Source organism: Acipenser ruthenus, chromosome 16, assembly GCF_902713425.1.
Source record: "Acipenser ruthenus chromosome 16, fAciRut3.2 maternal haplotype, whole genome shotgun sequence".
In the NCBI taxonomy this organism is placed as follows: Eukaryota; Metazoa; Chordata; class Actinopteri; order Acipenseriformes; family Acipenseridae; genus Acipenser; species Acipenser ruthenus.
Genome location: NC_081204.1, coordinates 28797634 through 28824494, shown reverse-complemented (window position 1 = coordinate 28824494; position 26861 = coordinate 28797634). Strand labels below are relative to the sequence as shown.

General features: G+C 39.5%; 1 protein-coding gene across 1 annotated transcript in view; it reads left to right on the top strand.

Annotated features, from left to right (window-relative positions):
* LOC117412178 (ecto-NOX disulfide-thiol exchanger 2-like) overlaps positions 1-26861 on the top strand; it is a 122629-nt gene that overhangs the window by 66217 nt on the left and 29551 nt on the right. The window contains 3 exon segments of the mRNA XM_058989318.1: positions 20459-20590; positions 26164-26220; positions 26223-26303. Of these exon segments, the coding sequence (XP_058845301.1) occupies positions 20459-20590; positions 26164-26220; positions 26223-26303 (270 nt within the window).

Sequence of the window (26861 nt, the reverse complement as noted above, 5' to 3'; positions counted from 1 at the left end):
ACAGGTCTGTTTTTTGTAGTTAAGCCTCTCATCATAGAGCAGGAGTAGGCCAAGCCCCCGGGACTGTTTCATTAAGGTCCTGGACCAAAATAGCTAACTTCAATTTTCCCAGGCCAAGAATTGGTTTTACATATTTAGGTTTGAGCATAGATATATTAAGAAGTCCCCCAACATAATATTGTTAAAATCCCTGAATGATGAGGTCAAAGCCTTGTATCTAGTTTATTGGCTGTATTTATTACAGATGTTTGAATACTCGTATCTTCTGTCATATACATTTGTTTTTCATGGCACATAGTAGGGAGTACAGCTATGGCCAAAAGTCTATCCCATAGAATTAACTAATTTTGCTTCATAAAGTTGAATGAAACCTGCTAAATAATTTTATGTTAACATGTTGAATTACATACCGCTTTGTAGTTTTCCATATACTGTATGGAACTGTATGATGTACTACTAGTATGGCTTTGTCACAAAGACGGCCGGAGTGGGTGGCGTCAGACCAGAAACAGGAACACAAACGACAGAGAGATGTGGTTTGGTATAAGCTGGGCGCGTGATCGCGCTCAGCATTTAATAAACAGAAAATAAAAGGTTTTAAACACAAAAACACGGGACACGGCACTACACGCCCAAAATAAATAGACAAACAAAACGGACTACACAGACAAACGGTGCACGGACAGACGAACAAAACACGGTGAGCAGATACAACTAATTTACGTTCTTACTTTGTTTTATTTTCTCCTTCTCTCTCTCCCGTTCTCCACTCACCGAACACCAACCACGAGTGACTAAAAATGTGCCTATTTATACTGTTGTGCTGGGATTCAATTACTAATTAATTATTCACTTGAATCCCAGCACGTGAATTAATTCTGTGCAACCCCGTGCTCACATATTACATTTAACCAGCACGTGAAGTGATTTGTGCTCTCCTCGTGCCTAAATACAAATCTACACTTTAAATACACGTGAAACACAGACCCGTTTATATCCCCGTGTACCAATGACTATACACCAACATTAACACACGCATGCAACATACATACACAGAACACACAAATGCACACAGGGACGGGGCACATTGCCACATATACCCCCCCTTGTGCGCAGCACACATGGCCTCAACGGCCACCTCCCCCCTTAAAAACCCAGCAGTCCAGGACAAAGTCTCGGGCTGGGAAGGGAGGCTTCAGTGGGCCCATGGCTGGCCATGCTGTCAGCACCCCTGCCGGTAGTGGCACGGCTGACAGCCTGTTGGTCCCGTCCTGCAGCGAAACTGCTGCTGGGGAAAGTGGTCTCCTGACCTCTCCCCCTGTCTTTGTAGCCGGTAGCTCCCTTTGGTGGGGCTCCGACCTCAGTACTGCCAGCAGCGAAGAAGCTGCAGTGGGAGCAGGTCTCCGGACCTCCCCCACGATCTCCGGCAGCGCAACTGCTGCAGTGGGAGCAGGTCTCCGGACCTCCCCCACGATCTCCGGCAGCGAAACTGCTGCAGTGGGAGCAGGTCTCCTGACCTCCCCCACGATCTCCGGCAGCGAAACTGCTGCTGGGGTTGGTGATCTCCAGACCTCCTCCCCCTTCTTCGTGGCCGGCAGCTCCCCTTTCTGGGGCTCCGGCCACCGTACTCCCTGCGGAGGTACGGGCAGCAGAGGCAGCTCCTGCTCCTCTGCTCCGGCCGGTGGCGGAGGCAGAGGCAGCTCCAGCTCCTCTGCTCCTGGCGGTGGTGGAGGCAGAGGCAGCTCCAGCTCCTCTGCTCCTGGCGGTGGTGGAGGCAGAGGCAGCTCCAGCTCCTCTGCTCCTGGCGGTGGTGGAGGCAGAGGCAGCTCCAGCTCCTCTGCTCCTGGCGGTGGCGGAGGCAGAGGCAGCTCCAGCTCCTCTGCTCCTGGCGGTGGTGGAGGCAGAGGCAGCTCCAGCTCCTCTGCTCCTGGCGGTGGTGGAGGCAGAGGCAGCTCCAGCTCCTCTGCTCCTGGCGGTGGTGGAACCAGCAGGTATTCACCCTCTGCTGGTGGAGGTGGGAGGGGCCAGCAGTCCTCCCACTGCGGTGGAGGTGGAACCAGCAGGTATTCACCCTCTGCTGGTGGAGGTGGGAGGGGCAAGCAGTCCTCCCACTGCGGTGGAGGTGGAACCAGCAGGCATTCACCCTCTGCTGGTGGAGGTGGGACCAGCAGGTATTCACCCTCTGCTGGCAGCTTGGGTCCTAGGGCTGTGGAAGCCCCGACTTCCCTCTCTTCGGGCTGTGGACGCACCGACTCCTCCCTTTTGGGCTGTGGACGCCCCGACTCCTCCCTGTTGGGCTGTGGACGCACCGACTCCTCCCTGTTGGGCTGTGGACGCACCGACTCCTCCCTGTTGGGCTGTGGACGCACCGACTCCTCCCTTTTGGGCTGTGGACGTTCGGGCTCCCCCCACTCAGGCGTAGGACGTTCGGGCTCCTCCCACTCAGGCGTAGGACGTTCGGGCTCCTCCCACTCAGGCGTAGGACGTTCGGGCTCCTCCCACTCAGGCGTAGGACGTTCGGGCTCCTCCCACTCAGGCGTAGGACGTTCGGGCTCCTCCCGCTTGGGCTGTGGACGCTCAGGCTCCTCCCGCTTGGGCTGTGGAGGCAAAACCAGCAGGAATTCTTCCTCTGCTGGTGGAGACGGGGACAGCAGGCATTCTTCCTCTGCTGGTGGGACTGCTACCTGGGCTGCTGTTCCACTTATGGTTGCCTCCAGGTAGCTGAGGACAAACTCCACACCTTCCTCCAAGGTGTTTGGGGTGTGTTCCTCCTGATAGGCCTCCCATCTCTCACAGTCCATCATCCACAGGGCCTGGACGACTATGGGCAGAGACTGGGCCTCCAGCCCAGCATTCTCCAGCATCCAGTCCCGCACTTTGATGGCGTCTTCTGCCATTTTTTTTTTTTTTTTTTTTTTTTTTTTCTTTTTTTTAAATCCAAACTGCGGTTCCTGCTCTGGCCTGAGTCCTGGAGGCGCTGTCGATCCCACGCAGGACACCACGTGTCACAAAGACGGCCGGAGTGGGTGGCGTCAGACCAGAAACAGGAACACAAACGACAGAGAGATGTGGTTTGGTATAAGCTGGGCGCGTGATCGCGCTCAGCATTTAATAAACAGAAAATAAAAGGTTTTAAACACAAAAACACGGGACACGGCACTACACGCCCAAAATAAATAGACAAACAAAACGGACTACACAGACAAACGGTGCACGGACAGACGAACAAAACACGGTGAGCAGATACAACTAATTTACGTTCTTACTTTGTTTTATTTTCTCCTTCTCTCTCTCCCGTTCTCCACTCACCGAACACCAACCACGAGTGACTAAAAATGTGCCTATTTATACTGTTGTGCTGGGATTCAATTACTAATTAATTATTCACTTGAATCCCAGCACGTGAATTAATTCTGTGCAACCCCGTGCTCACATATTACATTTAACCAGCACGTGAAGTGATTTGTGCTCTCCTCGTGCCTAAATACAAATCTACACTTTAAATACACGTGAAACACAGACCCGTTTATATCCCCGTGTACCAATGACTATACACCAACATTAACACACGCATGCAACATACATACACAGAACACACAAATGCACACAGGGACGGGGCACATTGCCACACTTCCAATAGACTTGCAGTATTATTTTGTAGTTTGTTTGATTACTGCCCAGTCCCTAACCACCTTCCGGCGCATCCTCAAGACACACCTCTTCAGACAACACCTGTAAATCTCAACTCTTCCCTTCTGGACAATATAGCACTCTGCCTTTAATGCACTTTAACTTGCACTTATCTGCTCCCTATTTTACTGTATTTAATCCTGCACTTGTATCTAACCCTGATGTAACTATCAGCACTGTTATCTGCACTTGAACTGCCCCGATATCAAATCGTACTGTGTTTTGTGTTTGCTCTTATTAGGACTGAAGTTATATGTATTTTTTGTATACAACTGTAAGTTGCCCTGGGTAAGGGCGTTTGCTAAGAAATAAATAATGATGTTAAATAAAATCAAAATTTATGTTTATACATTTTTTTTTTAATTGTCTCAATCCTAGAATTCTAGGTGATGCAAAATTTTTAGCCATAGCTTTATGTACCAGTTAGCTGCCTTCACAGTCTGTTTTCTTTTTAATAAAAAAACTATTCTAGGCTGTTTTTAGTATAAAACTGCTAAAATTCTAGAAGTTATATAACTTAAGGCAAGTTGTTTTATAATAATCAGAAATTATGGTTGAGTGTTTCGAAGTTATGTAATAATTATGACAGCAAATCATCTTTCCAGTTGTTGCACTTTATTGATGAAGTTTGCCCCTTGGTTTAGGTGAATAAAGGTGAATAAAGTGTCATTCACAAGCAAATTACAGAGATCTCCTATTCTCAAGCCTGATGAGAAGTTTGCTCTGAAGCCCTATGCCAGCCGGATTGTATTTGTGTGCATTATTATTTATTTATTTCTTAGCAGACACCCTTATCCAGGGCGATTTTACAATTGTTACAAGATGTCACATTATTTATACATACAATTACATTATTTATTTATTTATTTTTTTTACACATGCAATTACCCATTTATACAGTTGGGTTTTTACTGGAGCAATCTAGGTAAAGTACCTTGCTCAAGGGTACAGCAGCAGTGTCCCCCACCTGGGATTGAACCCACAACCCTCCGGTCAAGAGTCCAGAGCCCTAACCACTACTCCACACTGCTGCCCGCATTACACAGCTGATTGAACAGTAAATGTCATCTGCGTCGATAATGTGGCTGGCTCGTTCTTTTCTCAGCGTGAAATCATTTTAACAACGTCGGTCACATAGCAGGTAGGCTTCAGAAACCCCCTATAAAACACAGCTCTGTTAAGGAATCTTTTGCTAGAAAACTACTCAGACATAAAAGACTTTGTTCTTGTGAAGCCTTGGACAAGAACTGCACTGTATATTAAAGGATTATTTTGATAGGTTAACCCTTAACATGGGAATGAAATTACATGTGTACACTTTGCTGTGTCAGACCTATGAGCAAAGCGAGTCAGGTCTGTCATACAAAGAGCACAGCAGAAAGAGTACACTCTCAACTTAATTAGGTAGCCAACGAACACATAAATATTGAATCTAATATCACTTCGTCGTCTGTTTTTTATTTAATGTACTTAATCTGTTTTTATAGAACCGGTTATGGTTTGAATGTTTAGAATGCTTTGTCGTTGACATTCTGAGTGTGAGAGCTACACTCTCAGTGATATTATACGTGTAGTTGCTCCTTGTAATACCAAATAGACCTGGACTCACAGAGCACCCTTCATTTCAAGGCAGTACTTGGTGCCACACATCAAAGGTTAAAACTAGAGCATCTGCATATTTATAAAGCTATAGATGGCTTGTTTCTTTTTGTGTCCCTTTTCTTAGCCGTGTATCGTGTCTTTTCAATAAGTTTCATTTGTACTTCAGTCCAATACGAGGTCTCTAGCGGGTCTAAAATGCTTTCCAACACAATACGAAATGTGTTGGGTCTGAGCAGTTCCCAGTGTGTAATGGGCTGTGCAGAGAGACATTTATTTATTTATTTATTTTATTTATTTGTTTATTGCATTTATGTAGCGCTTTTTATACAAAAGTATCGCAAAGCACTGTACAGTACATCGCAGAAAAAAAGAACAAATCACAATACATTTGTATAGCATGTCACACATACGACTGCCACACTCAACCCATTTAAGTACAGATTTAAACAGTATACACATAATACAAAAGCAGCAATTTTAAAGTTACATTAAAACCCACTAAGATAAGAAAGCTATTTTTATAAAAGTGTGTTTTTAGTCTTGACTTGAAAACTGTAACCCAGCTTCCCTGATAAACAAAGGCAGAGCATTCCATAATTTAGGAGCGCTACAAGAAAAAGCCCTACCTCCCTTGTTGCTCTTATTGACCCTAGGAATAACCAGCAGCCCCACATCCTGTGATCTCAGAGTGCGGTTTGGAAGATATGGGGTCAGTAACTCCTGCAAATAAGTAGGTGCTAATCCATTCAGGGCCTTTTAATTTACCAGCAAAATCAATTCTATACTGCACAGGGAGCCAGTGTGTAAAGAGGCCAAAACAGGGGTAATATGTTCACTTTTCCTGGTTTTCATCAGAATTCTAGCGGCGTTATTCTGAACAAGCTGCAAGCGGGATACCACATGTTTTGAGACACCAGAAAAAAGTGCATTACAATAATCAGTTCTAGATGAAACAAAGGCATGCATTATTCTCTCTGCATCAGATACGGAAATAATTGGTCTGTTTGGCTATATTTCTCAAATGGTAAAAATATAGTTTAGTAGCTTCTTAATATTACTCTCAAATGATAGATCAGGATCAAAGATGACCCCCAAACTCTTAAATTCTAGTTTTAAGTTTTGATGAGAGACTGCAAGGGTCGAGCTCATGTAATCCCTCATTTCCTTTTAGTTGGTTTTGTGAGCCCACTAGCATAACCTCTGTTTTATCTGAATTCAACATTATTGTGTGACATCCAGTGCTTGATGTCTGAAGGCAAGTAGCTAATAACACCCAGGCAGAAGAAATTGCTGGCTTTAGGGACAAATATAGCTGGGTATCATCAGCACAGCAATGGAAGCTTATTCCGTGTCTGCGGATAATGTCACCCAACGGTAGCATATATAATGAAAACAGCAAGGGACCTAGAATGGAGCCCCGTGGAATACCACAGACAACCAATAATGCCGATATTTATCTCCCCAACAGAGACAAACTAAAACCTATCAGAAAGATAAGATTTGAACCAGAATAGGACAAGACCAGACAGTCCTACTGTGCTTTCAAGACGATTCAGTAGGATGGAATGGTCTACAGTGTCAAAGTCTGGCACAAATCTCATGACAATACGAGACAAACATTTTAACTGTTAGAACTATGTGTAACAAAAGAGCAAAAACCAAATCCAGTTACCAAATTTACAATCAATATTATCTAACAAGTATCAATTAGGAAAAAAAAAATTCACTTCTCGTTGTTTATCCATTACCAGAATCTTCCTTGGGTCATGTTTTTGTTTAGCTTTTTTTCCAGAAAGAGAATCTAATTATTATTATTTTTTTAATAGATCTTTATAGGCCTACTATATAATACATTGAGGAAATGCCAGATCCACAAGAATACAAGTCTAAAAGAATGTTTCTCTACTAATCTAAAGTATATATTGCTTATAGCCAAAGGTTATCTTTAAATAAAAATTGATATGGAACTTTTTCCATCCGGTTTCCATTAGGAGCCTCCCATGAAAGTATAAAACGCATTGGCCAGTTCTGTTGGTTCTCAAGAGCTGCTGTTCTGACACAATAAGATTCCTGTCCAAGCCCCTGCTGATTGTTCTTTCTTATCCAATCCTTTCGTCTGTGTTTGTGGTTGTCTGCAAACTTGATTCTGCCTCCAAGGCCACAGCATCTACCTTTTTATATTTCTCTTGGCACAATTCCTTTAAAAATCTGCATAGTTTTCTGGTTGCCTGAGACTTCCTATATACTGTACCTTTGTGTGTATCTATGGTTGCCAGTTTGTACATTATGGGATGTGCAGGCTGCCAATAAGTATGTTGCTGCCATCAAAAGATGTTATGATTTGAAGTGTCAGGCTTACTTATATTTAAATTTGCTATAACATCTCTCAATTTAAATAGATACCACCTTCTTTTTATTCCCACTGACTGAACTACCATAGAGTCCTTCATCAATTATGCTGCCATTTTGTGGCAATGAATCATTATTATGACCTTGACCTGAATTATGCATAGTTACAACTATAAATTAGAACCAGTTGCATAGAATGAGATGGAAACTCAATTTTTATTGATTTTATGTGTTACTTGAGTTAAAAATGATCAATTTTACATACAGTTAACATCCCTGGAAACAGTGCTTGAAGTATCTACTGCACATTTATTTATTTAAAAAATGTATAGAGGATTGTAAACCTGCAATTTCTTAGTCAGATAGTGAGGAAGTTGCTGTTAGAGTGCTTTGTGAATTAAGCACAGTAGTTTGAATTGTGCACGAAGCTCAATTAGGAGGCAATGTAAATACAGTAAAGTTCGGGAAGTTGGATCCCGATGGGATCGACCAGTCAAGAGTGGCGCTGAGGCATTCTGAATGCCCTGGAGTAGTGGTTTGACACTGAGGTAGACCCACATGCAGGGCGTTTCCATATTCGAGACAAGATGTAAAAAAGCCAAAACAGGGGTAATATGTTCAGACTCTTGGTCCTATTTACAAATAGGGGAGAAGTTCCATTGACAGCTAATGACGATGCCATATGCCTCAGATCCCTATGTTTGGGCTCCGACCCAACCAACAAGTATTCTGTTTTCTAAGGGGTTAAGTTTCAACCAATTGCCAGACATGCAGCTATTAAAGCCAGACAGACAAGCAGACAGAGTATTAAAGTCCTGCTCATCCCGAATTTCAGTTCTCCCAGCAGCTTAACATAGATATTAAACAGTAGGGTAGATAATACGGACCCCTGTGGGACTACATGCGTGACTGGCCTGGCTGAAGAGGAATAGTGACCCATTGTTATTTTTTGGGAGCGATCAGTCAGAAACAACCTGATCCAGTTAAGTGTAGTCCTGCAGATGCCCATATCCTGCTCCGCCCTCTGCAATGAAAGACTGTGCTCTGTTGTGTCAAAGGCTGCTGAGAGGTCTAACAGGATTAAAATGGCCAAACCCCCTTTATCTAGCACTCTGAGTAACTCATCTACAAAACACAAGGTAGCTGTCTCAGTACTGTTACCTACTACAGAGGGTCTGTTACCTAATTAAATACCCTTCTAGAATAATGGATGCCACCATTTTGAAGTATCACCATTAATAGTCGAAAAAATAATTCCCTTCCAGCTAAACATTAATTCACTTGCTTAAATACACATTTTTAAATGACAGATTAAAGAGCACACACTAATTAATTCAAATAAAGTAGATTAGCATGTGTTGATTAAAACAAAGTGATTACTACAGCTGTTTCAGGCTTCCTTGGTGAGCTCTTAATATATCGTCATCTTTGAAACTTTTTTTAATATGGCCAGAACTGTTCGATCTTGTATTCTGATCAAATACCTTTTATAGTGTTTTTTTATTGGTGGTAGATGTGTGGAGTAACTTTTAATAGAGGATGTGAATTCCATTTGTAGTTTAAATTGACACAGTAAGATTTCAGATAATTTTTTGTTTGCTGTAAGATTGAGTGACAAGGCACATAGTCTTATCTGTCTGTATTCTTTAACAAATTGGCTGTTGATGGGCCAAAGATGACATCATCTTTGGCATTTTCTTTCAGAATGTATAGAAATTCCCATCAGGCAGGGGTCAGTCAAATCCACTGTTTCTGCTCTGGAGAGATGAAACTCTGAAACAGGTCATACAACATGTCTGCCTTAATTAGATGGCTGATGTTGGAACTTTTTAACTGCATGGAGTTTGCCTGATGGTCTGTCTGGTTTTTCTTCCTGTGACAGACAAGGTATTTCAGTATTAAATCAAAAGGATTAACTTCAAAATTAAACATTGGATTTACTCCCGCATGGAATAGAATTGGCCTTTTAACACATGGTGATTTCAGATAAAACAAGTCTTACTTTTAACCAGTTGTGATTTTTTCATTTGTACATTACACTTGCACTTTATTACTCCAGATGTGACCAATGGGGACAGAGATGGAGATGTATTCCAAGGAATCAATGTTTGCAATCAATATATTGAATGAAAAATAGCATGTCCATATTTCTCTTTGATCCATGTAATATATAATGTATGGAATAATGAACTACACAGGCCAAGTGAAAACCATCCCTGCGGTATCCAGGGTGCTGCTGCTTCTATTTTAATTCATATTGGCAATGCTTTTGAATAAAAATGAATACCTACAGGGGAAACTGGTGCAACTTGGCATACAAAAGCCCCTCTAAACTACATACCCTGCATTCGGGGAAGCATTCCTACCAGATACATTGATGTGTTTGCACACGTGTGTCTTTAGCCACCTGAAGAAATAGGTATCTGCAACCTTGTGAGATCAGTACAGTAACTTAAAAAAATACAGTAAAGATGTGTGACTGTTGCCATCATTCAGCTCTGTATTGCAATCATACTTCTGTAAGTTTATCAGTGTTTGGATGCTGTGTTTATTTACAGTAGCTGTCTGTTTTATTACCCGTGAGATTTAGTTTTTTATCCAATGTTCTCTATTTTCTGTTTATTTTCTGATTGATCCATAGTATGTGGTAACACCCCTTCACTTTAGTAGCAGTAGTAGAAGAATAAATTGAGCCAGGGTAATGCTATAGACCAGGGGTGCCCAATCCTGGTCCTGGAGGGCCGGTGTCCCTCCTGGTTTTTGTTCCAACTGTACACTATATTGCTTAATTGGACCGATGTAAGCTTTTAATAAGTGCTTGATTGGTTAAGTAATTTAGGGGGCAGTTGGAACAAAAGCCAGGAGGACACCGGCCCTCCAGGACCAGGATTGGGCACCCCTGCTATAGACCCTTCGATCAGTCCAAGATGTCGGCAGACAGTACTGAAAGGCAAAGCACCATAGCCATCATTTACCCAGTCTGAGTCTGTTAATATATTTTTAATGCTGTCTTAGCTAGGAGGGTCAAAAAGCCTTTATGAACAGCTGCAGTCATTTCATCATCTTAATAAATAATAAATAAACGTTATCTTTTTGATGTAACCAATTACTTTTGGTGAATAGGGACGATGCTCTCCAGAATTGAGAAGTGGCTGCATGTCCTATCAGCCAGACCTTAAAATTCATGGTAATAATCCGAATGGAGCTCCCATTCTCTGTAGGGATTGCTGGTGATAGATAAGGAGAGCTCTAGGTTGCTGCGCTGCTGACATTTTCTTCATGTAGCTCCTGACTTTATAATTGGCTGCCATTGATAAGATTCTGGCAGCAGCTCAAGGAGGGCTGAGATAATGCCAGCTCAGGGACTCTGCTGGATGGATTGTATACAAGAACTGTTTGCACTTCTCTGTTGTCTTCCGAGGAACCATTGGCATTAGTCTGCATTTTATATCTGAGAGCAAAACTCCATTAGTGCCTCAGGACTAACATCTCGTAAGTATCCACCTGAGTATATTAAAAAAAAAAAAAAAAAAAAAATGGTTTTCCCATTAACCTGGTAACCATGTTCATAAATCTATGCTGTTGTTGTTATGCTTTGTACTTTTCTACTGCGATTGGCAGATGCATCTCATTGTTCCAGCCCTGAGTCAAATAGAAAGGGTTGAATATAGCGAATGTAATCCTAAACGTATAATGACAGAGCCGTCTATCTGGGGTCCACTTATCAACTAAATGTCGGTCTTTGTGGCCAGCTGCAGGAGTTACATTAATCTCTGGACAGGGTGGAACATTGTGTCCTTCTAGCGGGCAGGTGACAAAGCCTTGGGCTGCTCAGCAGGCACTGTGATAACCATCCCTGCGGTGGCTGCCAAAGAGACCTGGCCCTGTGGATCTGATGGGCACTGTTCCAAACATAACAAACGGCTGGTGCTTCAGTGGGAGCGGATAACCTCACAACACTTTAGTAAAGGGTCCACGCTGGTGTTTGTGCTGGGTTTGTGTGTTGAGGGGGTAGGTCTGGCTGACTGCGACAGCTGCTTCTGTCGTCTGTGTCGGTACGTTTAAAAACTTGACTGCAATTCACAAGGTTTTTCCTCTAAAATATTTCATGTACATATTGTCTGAAAAAATAGAATTGTTTGAGACAATATGTACATGTACATGTTGTTTTCAAACCCCAATCAATGTGAAAGCATATTATAATTCAAACAGATTGTCTCCCATTAGCTGTGGTGGGGAAACACATCTGATTTAATTCATTGAGATTATTTGGAGTCTGTAGATCTGCTCTTTTTCAACAAGAAATGTGTAATCTTTCACATTGTAAAGATTATAGGACTTTGATTTAACAAGAACAATAGGCCTGACCATGTGTTGGGTATTACATTTTGGAGAATGTTTGGCAAGAGTCTCTGATTTGACACACATTTGCTAGCCCTGGTTTAAAATATCAAATCATTGTTTAAAAAGCAGAGCCCTGTTAAGCTCTAGTTACAATACTAACAGTTTCCAGATGTTTCAGACGGGGTACCGTTAAGGAATTCAGATTTGCTGAGTCTTCTCAAAATTAATGATTTCATTGCTGTTTCTGCATTGGTTTCGAACATTACAAAAATAAAATAAAATCCTCCTTCTGATTTTAAAGAGATGCTCACCATTATTATGGAAAGTGATACATTTGGTATTGGAATCTGGGGGTGGGATGGGGGGGGGGATGGAGTTTGCCAATGATTGTGGCAGTAATCATAACGTTGTCCAAAGAGTGTGGGGAAATTTTAAAAACGCTGTGAAACACGAACAAGAACTCGAAACTGACATTTATTTATTTAATTATTTATTTATTGGTAAGTTTTTTGGATCAGCACTGGCACTTTGGTTTGTTTACTCAGTCTACGTAGACAACATACGTTTCATTAGCTTTGATGGAGGCTGCCTTCTGTTAACTTTAAAAGTCTCCAAAGGAGAGCTTGTATTCAGAGGCGTCCTTATTTTTTTTAATTGAAAGATAAAGTCAGCTTTAATACTGTCGAGCTGTGTGGTGGGTATGGTTTCTATTGCCCTTGACTCATCGATTTTTGACAGGTAGGACTGCAGTAGATGTTGAAGTCTGTTTTCTTTATGGTGTTCGGATTCTCTTGCTTTTGGAGCAACTCCAGTCTGAACGATAGTATTATCACTTTTACATTCAAGGGTATTACAAGAATTTATATATCATTTTCATATCACATTGGAATGTGTTTTCATGTTTTTATTTAAAATATTTTTAAAGCTTTTTTTAATATTTTTGATGTCTTTCCCTATGAAGAAAATAATGGGTTAAATTTGATACACTGGTTACCTGAGGGCTGTACTACGGAGCAATCATGAAAATACTGGAATTCTATTATGTCAATTTGTTTGGTCTTTGCCTACGAAGATGATAATGCATTCACATTGATAGGCAGGTTCTCCTGAGGGCTGCACTAACGTACTATAGAGGAATTCTAATATGTCAATCACATGGGATTCTCTGCTCGGTCATGCTGCATATCATTTTAATTATTGGCTCCGAAGGGACGTGGTTTTTTTTGTTTTTGCTGCTTTTGTTTTAGTGGATCCAGTATTCCTGTTTTTTTTTTTTTTTTTTAATAAATCTTGTATTACATTTTGTTCAGTTTATGTTCTGCAGGCATCCAGTCAACATAAGTGTATATTAAAGTTTGTGAAATATGATTTGGAAATACTGAAACCAGCACTCTATAAAGCCAATAACCTCACCTTAAAGGTGGTTGGTTGTGCTTTTCTTGTATTGTTTTTTTAATAGAAGATGTCAATTACACCCACTCCTAGATTGTGCCCTCCACTATGTTATTAACTCTAACTAGGACCATAGGCTTGGTAGTAATGAGTTTGTTTTTTATGTCTTTTTTATGCTCTTATTAAATGATCTGGTAGTTTATGGAGCAACATCTTCTACTGCTACAACAAACAACAGGAAAAAGAGATTGCATGTTTCATTTTACAACCTTTCTTTATAATAAACTTAATGGGCCGTAATGATATTTCCCTGTATTGCTTGGCTAATCTTTCATGCACAGAACAAACAAATTAAATAAATCATATATGCATTAATGTAATTGTCACTTTGAGTAATGCATATTTTGTGTGGGGTGGGGTGGGGGTGGGGGGTAAATGAAATAACTCACTGCTTAATTACTGGGATGCAGTTTGAAGCTCTCAGTTAATCTTTGGATGATGCAACTTGATTACAAAAAAGGGCCATATCTGTGCACTGTACCCAGAATATATACTCTTGAACCATAACATGGAACCAAAGCATCTTTTGAATTGTGTACATCATTAAAGGACAGTCTCCCTGGAAATATCTTCATGCCACCACATTGTCATGGGCAGACAGAAGGCCTTTGTTAAAACCTACTGCAGTCTCAAAGGCCCTTGTATTGTTCAAATAAAAGCCAGTGAGTTCTGTGTGCCCGAGGCGTAGCCAAAGCTTCATGCCAAGTCTTGCTGTCATGCTGGAACTCCTTACTGATGTGTTGGCTGGGGAGTATTCCACTGCAAAGATCGCTGGACTGTGGTGTAGGTGGGTAGCAGGTTAAAAAAATAAAGCTTGCTGTGATACAAAATCTGCTAAATAGTTTACAAAATTCAAGGTAGTGTCAAATCGGTAGCACTCAGATTTTCAGTGTGGAAGGTAGTGGGTCTGAGTACCTAGTTAGATGTGGTATAAAAACTTGGGTTCTGAAATCCAGCCTAAAAATCAAATGCTGAATGTCCTTCAGATTTCAGCTCCAAGATCTTTATCTCAGTCTTGCTGGTTTGGCAGCAGACACTGTGATGATGCTTGTGCATATAACATTCACTTGCTACAGAGCGGACATTAACTGCTATACTTTAGACATTGAAATTGAAAAATAGAGTAAAAAAGATTAATGAGGTGCGAGGGCCAGGTAATGCATGGCCATCTGCTTTGATGAAACAGCAGCCTCCATTTATAAGTCTTGGCCACTGTACCTAAACAATGGTCTGTTCCTTGGGGATTGTGTGGACAGACAGACAGATAGATGGGGGATGCAAAGACTTACCTTGAGCTTGCCTACACAGTAGGCTATAAAAAAATAAAAAAATAACAGGCTTTTGTTTGGAAATTGAAAGTACACTAAAACATTAATTTAATTTGTTATGCCATCAATTGCAGAGGTTGGGTTGCTGTTGAGAGATCAAATAGCCTTATCAAACCCTGAGAGGACTGTTGCTGGGCATTCTTGTTTTCTGATATTTGAGCAGGACAGCTGTTTGATATTATACTCTGGTGACAGAAGAAGCAATAAAACCAACATGATGGTTGTGTCAACTTCCAGGAATAGCTTAGGAGGTTATTTAGAAGAACAATGAGGTTTGAAAATGTATTTTAATGCTTTCTATTACAAGTTTGAAAGGGACCAAAAAGTCTTTTGAAAGCGAGGAGATATTTTGAAGACTGAAAGACATTTGGTCAGAATTAGAGGCCTTTGATACACCACCTATGAAATGCTACTTGGAGCCTGTAGTATTGGCCCAGACAGTCTTAAACCAATCTTTTAAAACCAAAAACAACCCAACCTCAAACGTCTGAGTCATCAAAATTAATTGTACCATACGTCTAAAAAGCCATGGCTGTCTGGGATGAAATTATTTGCAGTTACCATTTAAACAAGTATCTGCAGAGATCAGGACGGCAACCTCTCCTGTGGCGACTGTATACACTGTTCAGTTATGCATGGGATGTTTGTCATTGATCGATTGTCAGGGAAACCCGGGGGTTTGCATTTATTCAGGCTTGTGAGGTTTCTGCATCAAGACTGTCTACTCTTCTCCCTAGGGCAGGGATTTGGGTTGTTTCTGACCTCTCTGATGCACTGCCTGTCTGGGCATTGCCACTGTGAGTGAGCAATAACCAGCTGATTCCAGAGCAACAATAACATCCATCATCACCACCACCCCACATTTCCCCTGAAGCCTTTTAACACAGAGCAGTCTTGGATTAACTTGGTTAGCAGCCAGCACTTGCTTTTTTTTCTCTAGAACCTAACTATCCTTATAACCTTTCTGAAATTGTGGCTTAAAAAAAACAACAGTTATACTCTTTCTGTCTGTCTGTGTCCTGTCTTTCTTTCGCAGTGGGAACACTGGATGGGTTTCACGGTGTTTTAAGGGGGTGGATGACAGAGTGATCTAAACCACATTGTTTGGGAATATGACCAAATTATTCATTGGTTAGCAGAAAAAAAAAAAATCTGTGTCATGGAACAACTTTTCATCTTTCAGCAAAACACATTATAAAATGCCACAAATGTGTTGGCATTACAAAAGAAAAAAAAACTAAAAACACTGCTGCAAGTGGATTTATGGTTGTGCAGCTGTAATCAAATATTTTCGAGAAGGAAATAGTTAAGTGAACTGCAGGAGTGAAACTAATGACAAACTTAAACCGTGTCTAGAGATAATCTTAATATATGTAACAGGATGTTTTAAAATATGTATCAGGATCTCAAGCAAGTTTGAAAATATGTTACACATTTTTAAAGAAATGTTATTTTGTGCCAAATTTTTCTAGATTCTTGTATATGTAATGCCCTTAAAGTCATACCCTTTTAAAATGAAATGCAGCCAAAATAAAATGAATATTACATTTTGTGTGTCTGTCTTGTTTTTAATGTTTTAAATAATTTGTTAATTCCCAGACTGTTTGGTTTGCTATAAACAGAGATATTTATAAGTCTTATTTACATGTCAGCCACCTCAGACATGTTTGGTAAGGGGAAAAAAAAGAATAAAGTTAAAGATCCGGAAGCTTTTGATGTATGCTGATATTTAATTCATCAGTTTGCCAAATTGTAGGCAGAAGAGGTTAGAGCCTTTGCCGCTCTTGTCACCTTGTGTTTGCCCTGCTGAATTGAATGAGCTTCATAGGATTAGTTTTCCACAAAATGCAGGCATGGTAACTGTGCTTTTAAATACCAATTGTGTGTGTGTGTGTGGGGGGGGGGGGGGGCGGCCGTTTTTTTAAACATTTTATTTATCTTTGAAGGATGGCTCAAGAGTATGAGTCAGCTGATTAATAGAATCCCAAGAGATTTTTTTATATCTTTTAGAGGAGAAGAAAGCTTAGGCAAGCAGTAAGCGTTGTATAAATAACTTGTTTTTCACCCTCTTATTTGCTTTTGCCAGAAGACAGATAATACACTGAAGGGACAGTTGTTAATAACATGTGGTTTTCTTTTATGACTTTTGCATATTTTACATGATAGCAATTCATGGGAGATGTTGGTGGCAGGAAAGCCAACGCATCATCATTGTCATCATCCAAGCAGTCCTGGGACAGAGGTTATTCATTCAGATGACTGAACTATGGTCTCGCCTGGGGATTAATTGATTGACAATGAAACCTCATTCATGAATCACTGTTGATATTGATAAGTATACATCCTTTAATAAATAAACAACCAATACATTCTAGGATTGGCTCAAGTTAGGTATAGTTAAGCAATAGCAACCAAGTTTGGCACCTTTTGCAAGATCCTTTATGAGCGCCGTAGGCTGTTCCTAATCCTAATGAGCTGATTATTATTATTATTATTATTATTATTTTTTTTTAATCTTCTGCACTCTCACTTCTCATTTGCACTGCAAGTCTAATAATGGAAAAATACAAGAAGATTATTGAAAAAATGAGGTTGGTTAATAATTAATGTTTTGAATGGGTGCATATGGGCCATCTCTGTCGACCTGAGTTAATTGATCAATGAAGAGTGGAGTTGCTGTAGGGACTTGGCACTGTAAGTTACAGGGTGTTCCATCTCACTGGGCTAGCAGCTTGAAGATTTCAACAGCAGTCCCAGCACAGTCAGTGAAAAAGAAAAGCTTTCAACCAATAGATTAAAAAAACATTATTGATTCTATTAGTTTCATGAGCAGGACCCCAGTAGAATACAAATTGAATTTTCTGACTTACAGTACAATGCATGTTTAGAAAAATAGTTGAACACACACACACAAATCCACAGCAGGGAACATTTTAATAATCTAAAGCAGGGGTGTCAAACTCCAGTCCTTGAGGGCCATAGGGTCTTCTGGTTTTCATTCCAACTTAAGCTCTCAATTAACATAACTGATCGAATTATTTGTTGAGTTTGAGATATTTAATATTTCAGTCTTTTATAGTTGATGGTTTTAAAAATGCTCTTGATTAAATGTGTCCAGTTAATCAAATAATTAGACCAATTAAGAAATTGAGAGCTCGGGTGGAACAAAAGCCATTAGACACTGCGGCCCTCCAGGAACACCCCTGATCTAAAGCGACAGTGCTGGGTCTAAATGCCACTGCTTTTTACCCCCAGAAACCTGTTTTGAGAGGAGATATTAATCAGTTGTGTGTGAGGGAGGGAAAATAACAGAGCAGAAGCTGCTCGTTTTCTAATTAACAAATCTAGAAAATTATGGAGCATAAGCTATTATTATTGATTTATCTGTTGGATGGGGTCCATTAAGATGGTCATACATTTTCTTTGCTAGAAAAAAAAATAAATCAATGGTCACCAATAATATAACACTGGAATACGTTCATTCTGAAGGGTTTAATATTGGGGCACAGATACTGTCATCCTCTGACAGTACTAACAGGGTGTTAAGGAAATAAGAGTCATCTTGGCAAAAAGACAGTCTGCCCTGCTATTGATCTGCGTGGGTAGCATCAGGTTGAAGAATTCCTTTGCAAAAGGCTGTTATTAGCACCAGCAGGCTTATCGTTATCATTTTATACACAGTCTTGAGATGAAACATGAAATTTCACCTTTATGTGTTGGTAGAGTGGATGGCTGAAGAAGCTTCCATGGGTAGACTGATTTCATTTGATGTTCTTTGCTTTTGTTCTACCAAACCATTGCCTTCAGATACTGTTGTTTATTTCAGTATATCACTCCAATTACTGTATTACCAGAGTTTCTCAAGCTATTCTTTCTTATATTTATTTATATATTTTAAACTTACTCAGTTCAATATCTAAAATAATGCCTAAAAGGTGGATGGAGGATCACTCAGCCTAGCAGGAAACTTAAAAATGAAAGGCACTACCCCTTTTAGTAGATATTTCAGTATCATGTGTGACAGGATTTAAAACACTAATGTATCCCATTTTTGCCTTAAGATCAAAAGAGAGTTTTCTGCTTTGTTTATTTGCTGTATGCAGCTGGGAATAATCAGCTCCTCTTTGGAAGTAATTTGTTAAAGCAATTGTGAGCCAGAGTCAATAATGTTTCTGTGGCAGTTAAGCCAACCTGCTTTAACAACGGCAGCTGCTTTTTCTAATGTCTTTGTCATTGTTACAAAAGCGGGAATATAATTGGCTTGCCGTGGGTGTTGGGGGAGCAACGGTAACTGTATTACCCCTTCATTACAGCAGCAATGCAGCTGTGGCAAAACAATTTAACTGGCTTTTAACTGATTTACAGGGCAATGGGAGCTTTAGTACCATGGGCTGTGTCTGAAAACAGCCTTAGCAGTGACAGCAGTGCTTACAGTATTATGGCTTTGTTGTATAAATGTGTACATCAGCCAGTTTGTTTCAGCAAAATCATTCATTTACTGATTTGAATGCTGAGCCAACACAGAAGTAACATACTGTCCCTTAATATTCACTTCTTTGTATGTCTTATGTACCGAGTAAAGCTTCTACTTGGATTGATTAATAGTGTTTTAATGTCTCTATAGGTACATTTTGATCTTTAGTTTTCACCTGCAAAGAAATAATTTAGCTTCAAGCATTCTCTCATTGAATACAATGACAGTTCTAAATGGCTTGTCGCTGCTGTATTAAACTGTAATCACAAACTACAGTAGTCTCTGTACATATAGCAGGTGCTTTTTACAGTATGTCTAGGTGTATATGTGTACATATCTACTTGCATATGTATATGGTATACATTCCAGAATTCTATCTACCTTAGAAATTGCATTTGAGATGTGGCAGTTTGGAACTGGCTATTCAATGGTATAGTCACCTTTTAATGAGCACAGATTATCAGGGTAAATATCCGTCACTAAGTTTTAGTGATTTTTGCGTTTCCTATTCCTATGAGGTATGCATATGATTATTTCATGGTTTGCAGGAAGCAGTTTTGGAATGTCTGGGGTTGTTTTAATGCCTTGAGGATGTATGGGGGTTCATGTTGATATTGTATAAGCCTAGTTTTACAGGTTTCGTTTTGTATATTTATAAATATGGTAAGATATCTGTGAACACAAGAATGTTCTGCTATGGACACTGCATTCATTTTTTGATTTTTTTTATGTTAATGAGACTTGGGTAAATTACATGGTATGATTTGCTTCTGGGATGCAACTTTGAAATGTATAGTATTGTCTGAAATATTTGCATATTCCAAATTGAAGTATAAAATACAATAAAAGAACCATAAGATCTTCTACAGAAGAGAAGAGGCTAGTGATGATAATGCCAATAAGAGATAAGAAATTAGATTTTACACTTTGGTTGAGTTTTATTAAAATGTCTTGAATGTAATTACTGACAATTTTCAGATGACACCAAACATAGATCTATACATTTAACAGGTTGTACAGCTGTAAGTTAAACATGATTTAATTTTATAAAGTAGACTCTTTATAAAAAAAAAATATGGTATAGCTCAAACAATATGGTATAGCTCAAACAATTCCTTGGGCGCTCAGCTGAGGTAAGGCTTTTCTTTGTCATACATTAGCACTGTAGGATGTGAATAGGGTGTCCTAAAGTTTGCTTGCTTTTTCTTTGGTGTTGCAGAAGGAATCCGGAATATGGCAATGGACTCGAGCCCAATGGGAATGCCAATGTCAGACCCAGGAGCCTGGGCAACAGCCATGAACAACCTGGGCATGGCTCCAATGGGCATGACAGGACAACCTCTCATGTCAGGTAAGATTGATTTTTGTCAAGTCCTGGGACAGCTAAAGTGTCAAACGTATTCTACTAATACAAACACTGTTAGAGGGGCTTTCGTCTCCACCGCTGTCAATCCGCTGTCAGACCTTTCACCTGTGCCGCTTTCAAAGTACTGGTAAGCATTAAGATACAGATCACGGTCTTTAACAGGCTGTACAATATGAGACAGAGAGAGGGGGTGGTGACTTTGAAGGTCACGATTGGTCTATAAAAGGAATGTACTGAGGATGGATGGTGTAGTGCGTCATTAGGATGCCCTTCAAAAAACAAATGCTCTGCATCTCTGTGGGTTCTGTTCTAGTGAGTGTTCATAAAGACTGATTTAGTCTTTAAAACCATTATTAGATCTCACAGAACCTGGAATTTGTTTTTGCACCACATGCTATGGGGAAAAAATACAACAATTTCTGGCCGATTGTAATTTGAGTAAACAGATGTGAACCGTTTTACTGATCAATCAAGTATCTCATTAATTGAACTGAATATTTTATTTTATTTTTTATGATCAGTTTCAAGTCTTTTGGGTTTTGTGTGAACGTTCTGCAAAAATTGTCCTTTTTCATAAACCTATTCAGAGCTCTTTGCATATACACATACTTTTATTGAAATTTATACTTAAAAGCGGTTTGTAAATAATATTGAAATAATGGCACCTAAGAGAAATATTGAGGGTAGAAAAAAAGGGATGAGGGGATGCGATACTGAAATCTGACTGATAACTATCCTGAATGCTGCTTATGCAGACAGAGAATATCCATCAGCAAGGTTTGAACCAGTGACCCTCTGGTCCTGATACAGATAGGCCAGTTGCAAAACTGTAAACTGGCAATGTCAGATAGTACTCGGGTGCCCCAGAGGTAATGAAGGGCACAGCTATAGTATGTGATGTGAGGGCAGTTCATTAGACCCCAATTTGTTTGATCTTGGAGTGCATTTCTCCTTCCCATTAATCACTGGGAATCCAGCTGTTCTCTCCCAGTCAACCTGTATTACAACAACTGTTAAAGCTAAACAAGTGCTGCCTCAGCAGTTTCCTTATTCAGCTCGGAATAAAGATTCGGCAAATCATTTTCCACGTGTTTGATGGAGTCATTTTTGCCTAATTTGGTCCAGTCTTACTTGCATAAATCTGAAAATGTGTCAGAAGTGCCGTGGAGATAACGTATTGACAGACATTATTTAAGATAAACTGCTGTCTTCTCTACCACTCTCTTCACTGCTTTATGTAAAAATCAATCAAATATTTAATCAAGCGCTTCTTTTCTGATCGAGCCACGGAAAGGTCACCTCCCATTTTTTTTCCTGCTAAATCCTCCACAGGGATACTGCAGAGGTGCCCAAGGAAAGTGTTTTTTGATCAACCTTTTTTTTATTCTTCCTTTAAATTTGTTTTACTTTATTTATTTTACCAGCAGGGATCCTCAGAGCTCACGCATCTTATTAACAGAGGCACCAGCAATATGCAGCCCATTAGATTAATAAGTGCAATTAGAAAATAATTTTCTTTTACGTTTTTATTACAGCCAGCCTCCCCATCATGATGTTTTAACACTTCCCTCTCAGAATTGTATAAACACCTATTGGTAAAGCCAAGACTAGAGCAGTTGTCTTGATTTTTTTTATTATATATATATATATATATAATTACACAGTAGAACCTCATTTATCAGCACTCCATTCATCCGTGACTTCAGTTATCCGCAACTCCATGATGAGTTTTACTTCTGAAATACAGTGCATTATTGCCAATGTAGACTTACCGCCCGTGGTGCACACACACATACATAACGAGGCATGCATCAGTCTAAAACCTGTGGAGTCGATGTGAAGACAGCAGCGCTACAGATTGGGAGGATTCATTTCTGACTGCTCAATTTATTTACAGTTGTCTCTTGCTGGTAAGACTGTGTCCCTTGTTGTTGACGTGTGTAGCTGCAGCAGTAACTGACCTCTTATTTCCAAAGGATTCTGCACTTTTTTTTTTTTTTTTTTTTTTTTTGAGCATTTAAGTGTTGGGGGATCCTCCTAGGTTGCATCTATCACTTGTTTTTTAATTAGAAATGGTTGATGCAAGCCTGCTGTAATTTGCTCTAATAAAAACTAGCTGTAGCTTATCCCGGTGGGATATCAGTTGATCAAATTAACCCTATAGTGCAGTGTTCTTCAATTGGCAGCCCGCTGGCCAAATCCGGCCCATGAGAGCCTTGCGTTGGGTGCCAGCTGTCCTTCATTAGAAATGCTAGCTGCAGATACACAGGGCTGAAGGGTTCGCTGCTATCTGCAGGGCATTTGCACTGCTTAGTGAATCACATTTCTGTCTTTTTAAATAGAATTGATTAAATGTGTAATATAAGTCCTAGATTTGCTTTTGATTCTGGTTTTCAGAGCAAACGTGTCCTGTTTATTTTTGTCTTTCAGAATTGGGTATGTTTATTTTTGCAGCTTCTTTCCCATAGTGTGGAGTTATTATAAGTTAAGCTAGGAATTCCCGGTGCCAAAAGTCAGTCTGTCCGAAAGACTGCTGACATTTAAAACTCACTTATTCCACATTAAATCTGTCTGCTCTGAAAGTGAAATGGCACTAAGTGAGATTTTTTAAAGTTTTAAGGTTATAACCGTGTGAAGTAGGAATCTGTGGGAAAATGTCTTTGTCCACAGGTTACTATCTGCCTTGGTTATAACCTTATTTTGGCTTGTATGTTGGGGGTAATAGAGGCAGCCAAATGTGAATCCCTGAACTCCAACGTACTAGACTGTATATTGCATTTTCATTTGGTTTTTTTTATATTTTACCAGGATAGACACTGACTAGAATTCCAGAGGATTCTCAGTGAAATGACCGCACTCTGCGTATTGGATTTTGATTGTCCGTTCATTAATTTGCGTCGTATGGTGGCAGTCAGAATACAGACGCATACGTCAGGTAGCATCCACCTTGTGAGCCCATCTACAGGCAGTAATATTAGTGCTACATGCCGACATCAAACTTATTTTACTTGTTTTTTAAAATCAAAAACCATAAGCCATGTCAACTTGAAGGAATGGAAAGTTTAATCGAGAAACTAATGTGTCTCATTAACATAGTTTCCTCCTAGTTTGATTAACATTGTAAGACCAAGCAGCACCATAAACCTCACTTGAGACTCTTCCATCTGTAACTCACTGTGTTTTGTTATGGTAGGTTGGCAGATGGGTAGGTTCTGTATTATTTATCTTTTACAGTGCTCGCCTGTTTTGCACATTGGAAGAGTGCAGGTGTGGCCGCCATCCTCTAAAAGAATAAAGTTTTACTTTGCTCTGTCTAGTAGTGAGCAGGAACTCTTTGAAACAGTGGGTGTGGAATTATTCCAAATTTCCACAAGTGTGTAGCTCACAGGTCAGGATAGAATAAACTTGATGAATCCCCTCAAGAGAGACTCCAGTGTCTTTCCCATAACTGATTGATGGCTGGCTTATTATATGTAAATTGTATTATATAAATTACAGGAAATGGATTGTTAAACATTACACCGGAAAGAATGTGATGAACGGTATAAAAAAACATATGCTTTGAAACATTTTTTTTTTGTTCTCGATAGCTTCCCAATAAAGCAATTGGCTTTGTGTTAGGAATGGTGGTTTGAGGAAGTCAAGTTTATTTCGTTTGGTGGTGTTTTTTTTTTTTTTTTTTTTTTTTTTCCTGTTCATGTTAGGCTCTTCCCGGAATTTTTTTTTTCTTGACATTCACTTTTAATATTTATTGCATAAACACAGTACCACCAGGTGGCCAAGTTGTAATTTTTGAACGAAAGGAAAATGCTCAGCTGGCTACACGGAAACGAACTTGCTTAAAAAAAAAAAAAAAGCCCCCAGATAAAAGACTTTCACAGTCCACATATTTTTCCTGCAAGCTTTTAATAATTACCGTACATTTTCTACCCTTTTATATAATGTATTTTCAAATATATGTTTTCTCCCTTTTTGATCTGTCTTCCAGATTCATGTTTTGGAAATAGAAATGTTGTCAGTCTTCAGAAAAAAAAAAAAAAAAACTTAGTTTTGATGCACTCGAGACAGAGAAGATCGATAAGCTTTCAAGATTAAATTCCTTTCAACAGGGGGGGGGGGTGTTACCTGAGAATAAATGGTGTTATTATTTCCAAGTGTACAAATATATTGGAATCAATACTGTTCTGCAAGAAAAACGTGTTGGTTCATAAAAAAGTGTTTCCTATAGTAGCGTATAGCTAAGGCGTCTGATTTTCGGGTTTTATCTGATTTAACCCGATTTCTCCATCCCAAATGCTTTTTTCTGCATTCGGGTTAAACCCGAAAACTCCCCAGATAGGCACATACTGTATATGAATAAACGCATTCAATGTGATTCAAATGCAACAGAGCAAAACTGACGCAGATGACGGTAAGCTGATTTACCTATTAGAAAAATGTGGCTTCTTAGTGTGATAGATAGATAGATAGATAGATGGATAGATAGATAGATAGATAGATAGATAGATAGATAGATAGATTTAGATTTTTCAAAATTACAGTAAATATAGCTTTAAGATTTGCTTTTTTTTGCACACTTTTCTTCCCAGTTATTTGTTTTATGAGTGTGTGTTTTAAGCCAAGAGCATTTAGATGTAACAGTGGATCGTTTCTCTTTGTAAAAGAGCATGGAGTAAAGTTGTTTAGTTTTCCCATTGTTCTGTGTGCAATTATACTTGCAACTCCACTACAAAATAGAACTTGATTGGAATGGAGAAATGCCTCCCATATACAGTGTGTGTGTGAGAGAGAGATAGACAGGGGGAGAGAGATAGATGTTGTCAAAAGTTTGCATACCCCAATGTGTGGAAATATACATACCTTGGGGGTTTTAAATTGCTGATTACAACTTTATTGTCAACACTTTGTGCTTAAGCATTTGTTTATTTCTTTCTAAATAAAACCAGATTTCTCTACCCAGATATTTATTTATTTATTTATTTATTTATTTATTTATTTGTTTATTCTTTCTTTCTTTCTTGATTTTATATATGAAAATATATGATTTTTTCATTTAAATAATTCTACCCGATTTTTTAAAAAGTATTCACCCGAATTTGGAATCAGTCGCCCTGCATATAGCAAAGCCCAATTCAGACACTCCCTCTAATCCGACCCTGGCAGTCTGAACCAACCTATAATCTGAACCGTGTTGTCTTGATACAATGCAGATAGCTGCTGTCTATCAAATTTCTAATTGATGTCTCTATTTTGTATTCAAATGGTTATTACTGATTTCTGAAGTGTGTATATATAATATATAAGTATGAAAATCTTGAAAAATAGGTTTATTGCATTGTAACCTGCTGATGAAAACAGCTGGATACAAGTCTTTCCTCTATTCCCCCCCCCCCCCCCCCCCCCCCCCCCCCACCCCGTTTGTTTTGTTGTATTATTAGTATTATTGTATTATGAGGAAAATAAATAATGATCCCCAAACTTCAGCATACTGTACCTCAAATCAGCATTAATGAAGTCTCTTCGGTAATAAAGGTAGTTGTTGCTTTTATTCTCTGTAGACTTCGACCCTGGCCTTGGGATGATGACTGGGATTGCGCCAATGAACCCTATGATGCCTGACTAGGAGTCTCACAGGATATGCCAGTTGTGAAGGAGATCATTCACTGCAAGAGCTGCACCCTTTTCCCTTCAAACCCAAGTAAGCTGCCTTCATTATTACTTCTTCTTATACTCTTCAAAACCCTTGAACCGAAAATCCAAATAATCTTCTTCGTCCGCCTCTTGTTCAATATTCCAGCTCTGCAATGTCTCAGAGGTTGGATTGTTTTTGTGTATTGCAGATAGCTTTTGAGTGGAAGTTCTGATTCAAATCCAATACTGTAGGCTCTGACTGGATAATTACAAATCCAAATCCAAGCCCTTGTTGTAAAAGGTCATCAGAATTTGTATTCGAGTACATCTACAGCTATGGCCAAAAGTTTAGCATCACCGAGAATTTTAGGATTGAGACATAATAAAAAAAATATACAAATATAATTTAGATGTTTTTTTAACACGATGTAATCAAAGAAATGACAAAATTATATCGCAAATGTCTACCGGAAGCTATAACAGTAGTGCAGTATTTCATGTTAGATTTCGAAATGTCACATCAGTTTTTCTTTAAGTATATGAAAACTACAAATCGGTATGTAATTCAATGTGTTAATGTAACATTATTCAGCAGGTTTCATTCGAATTTATGAAGCAAAATTAG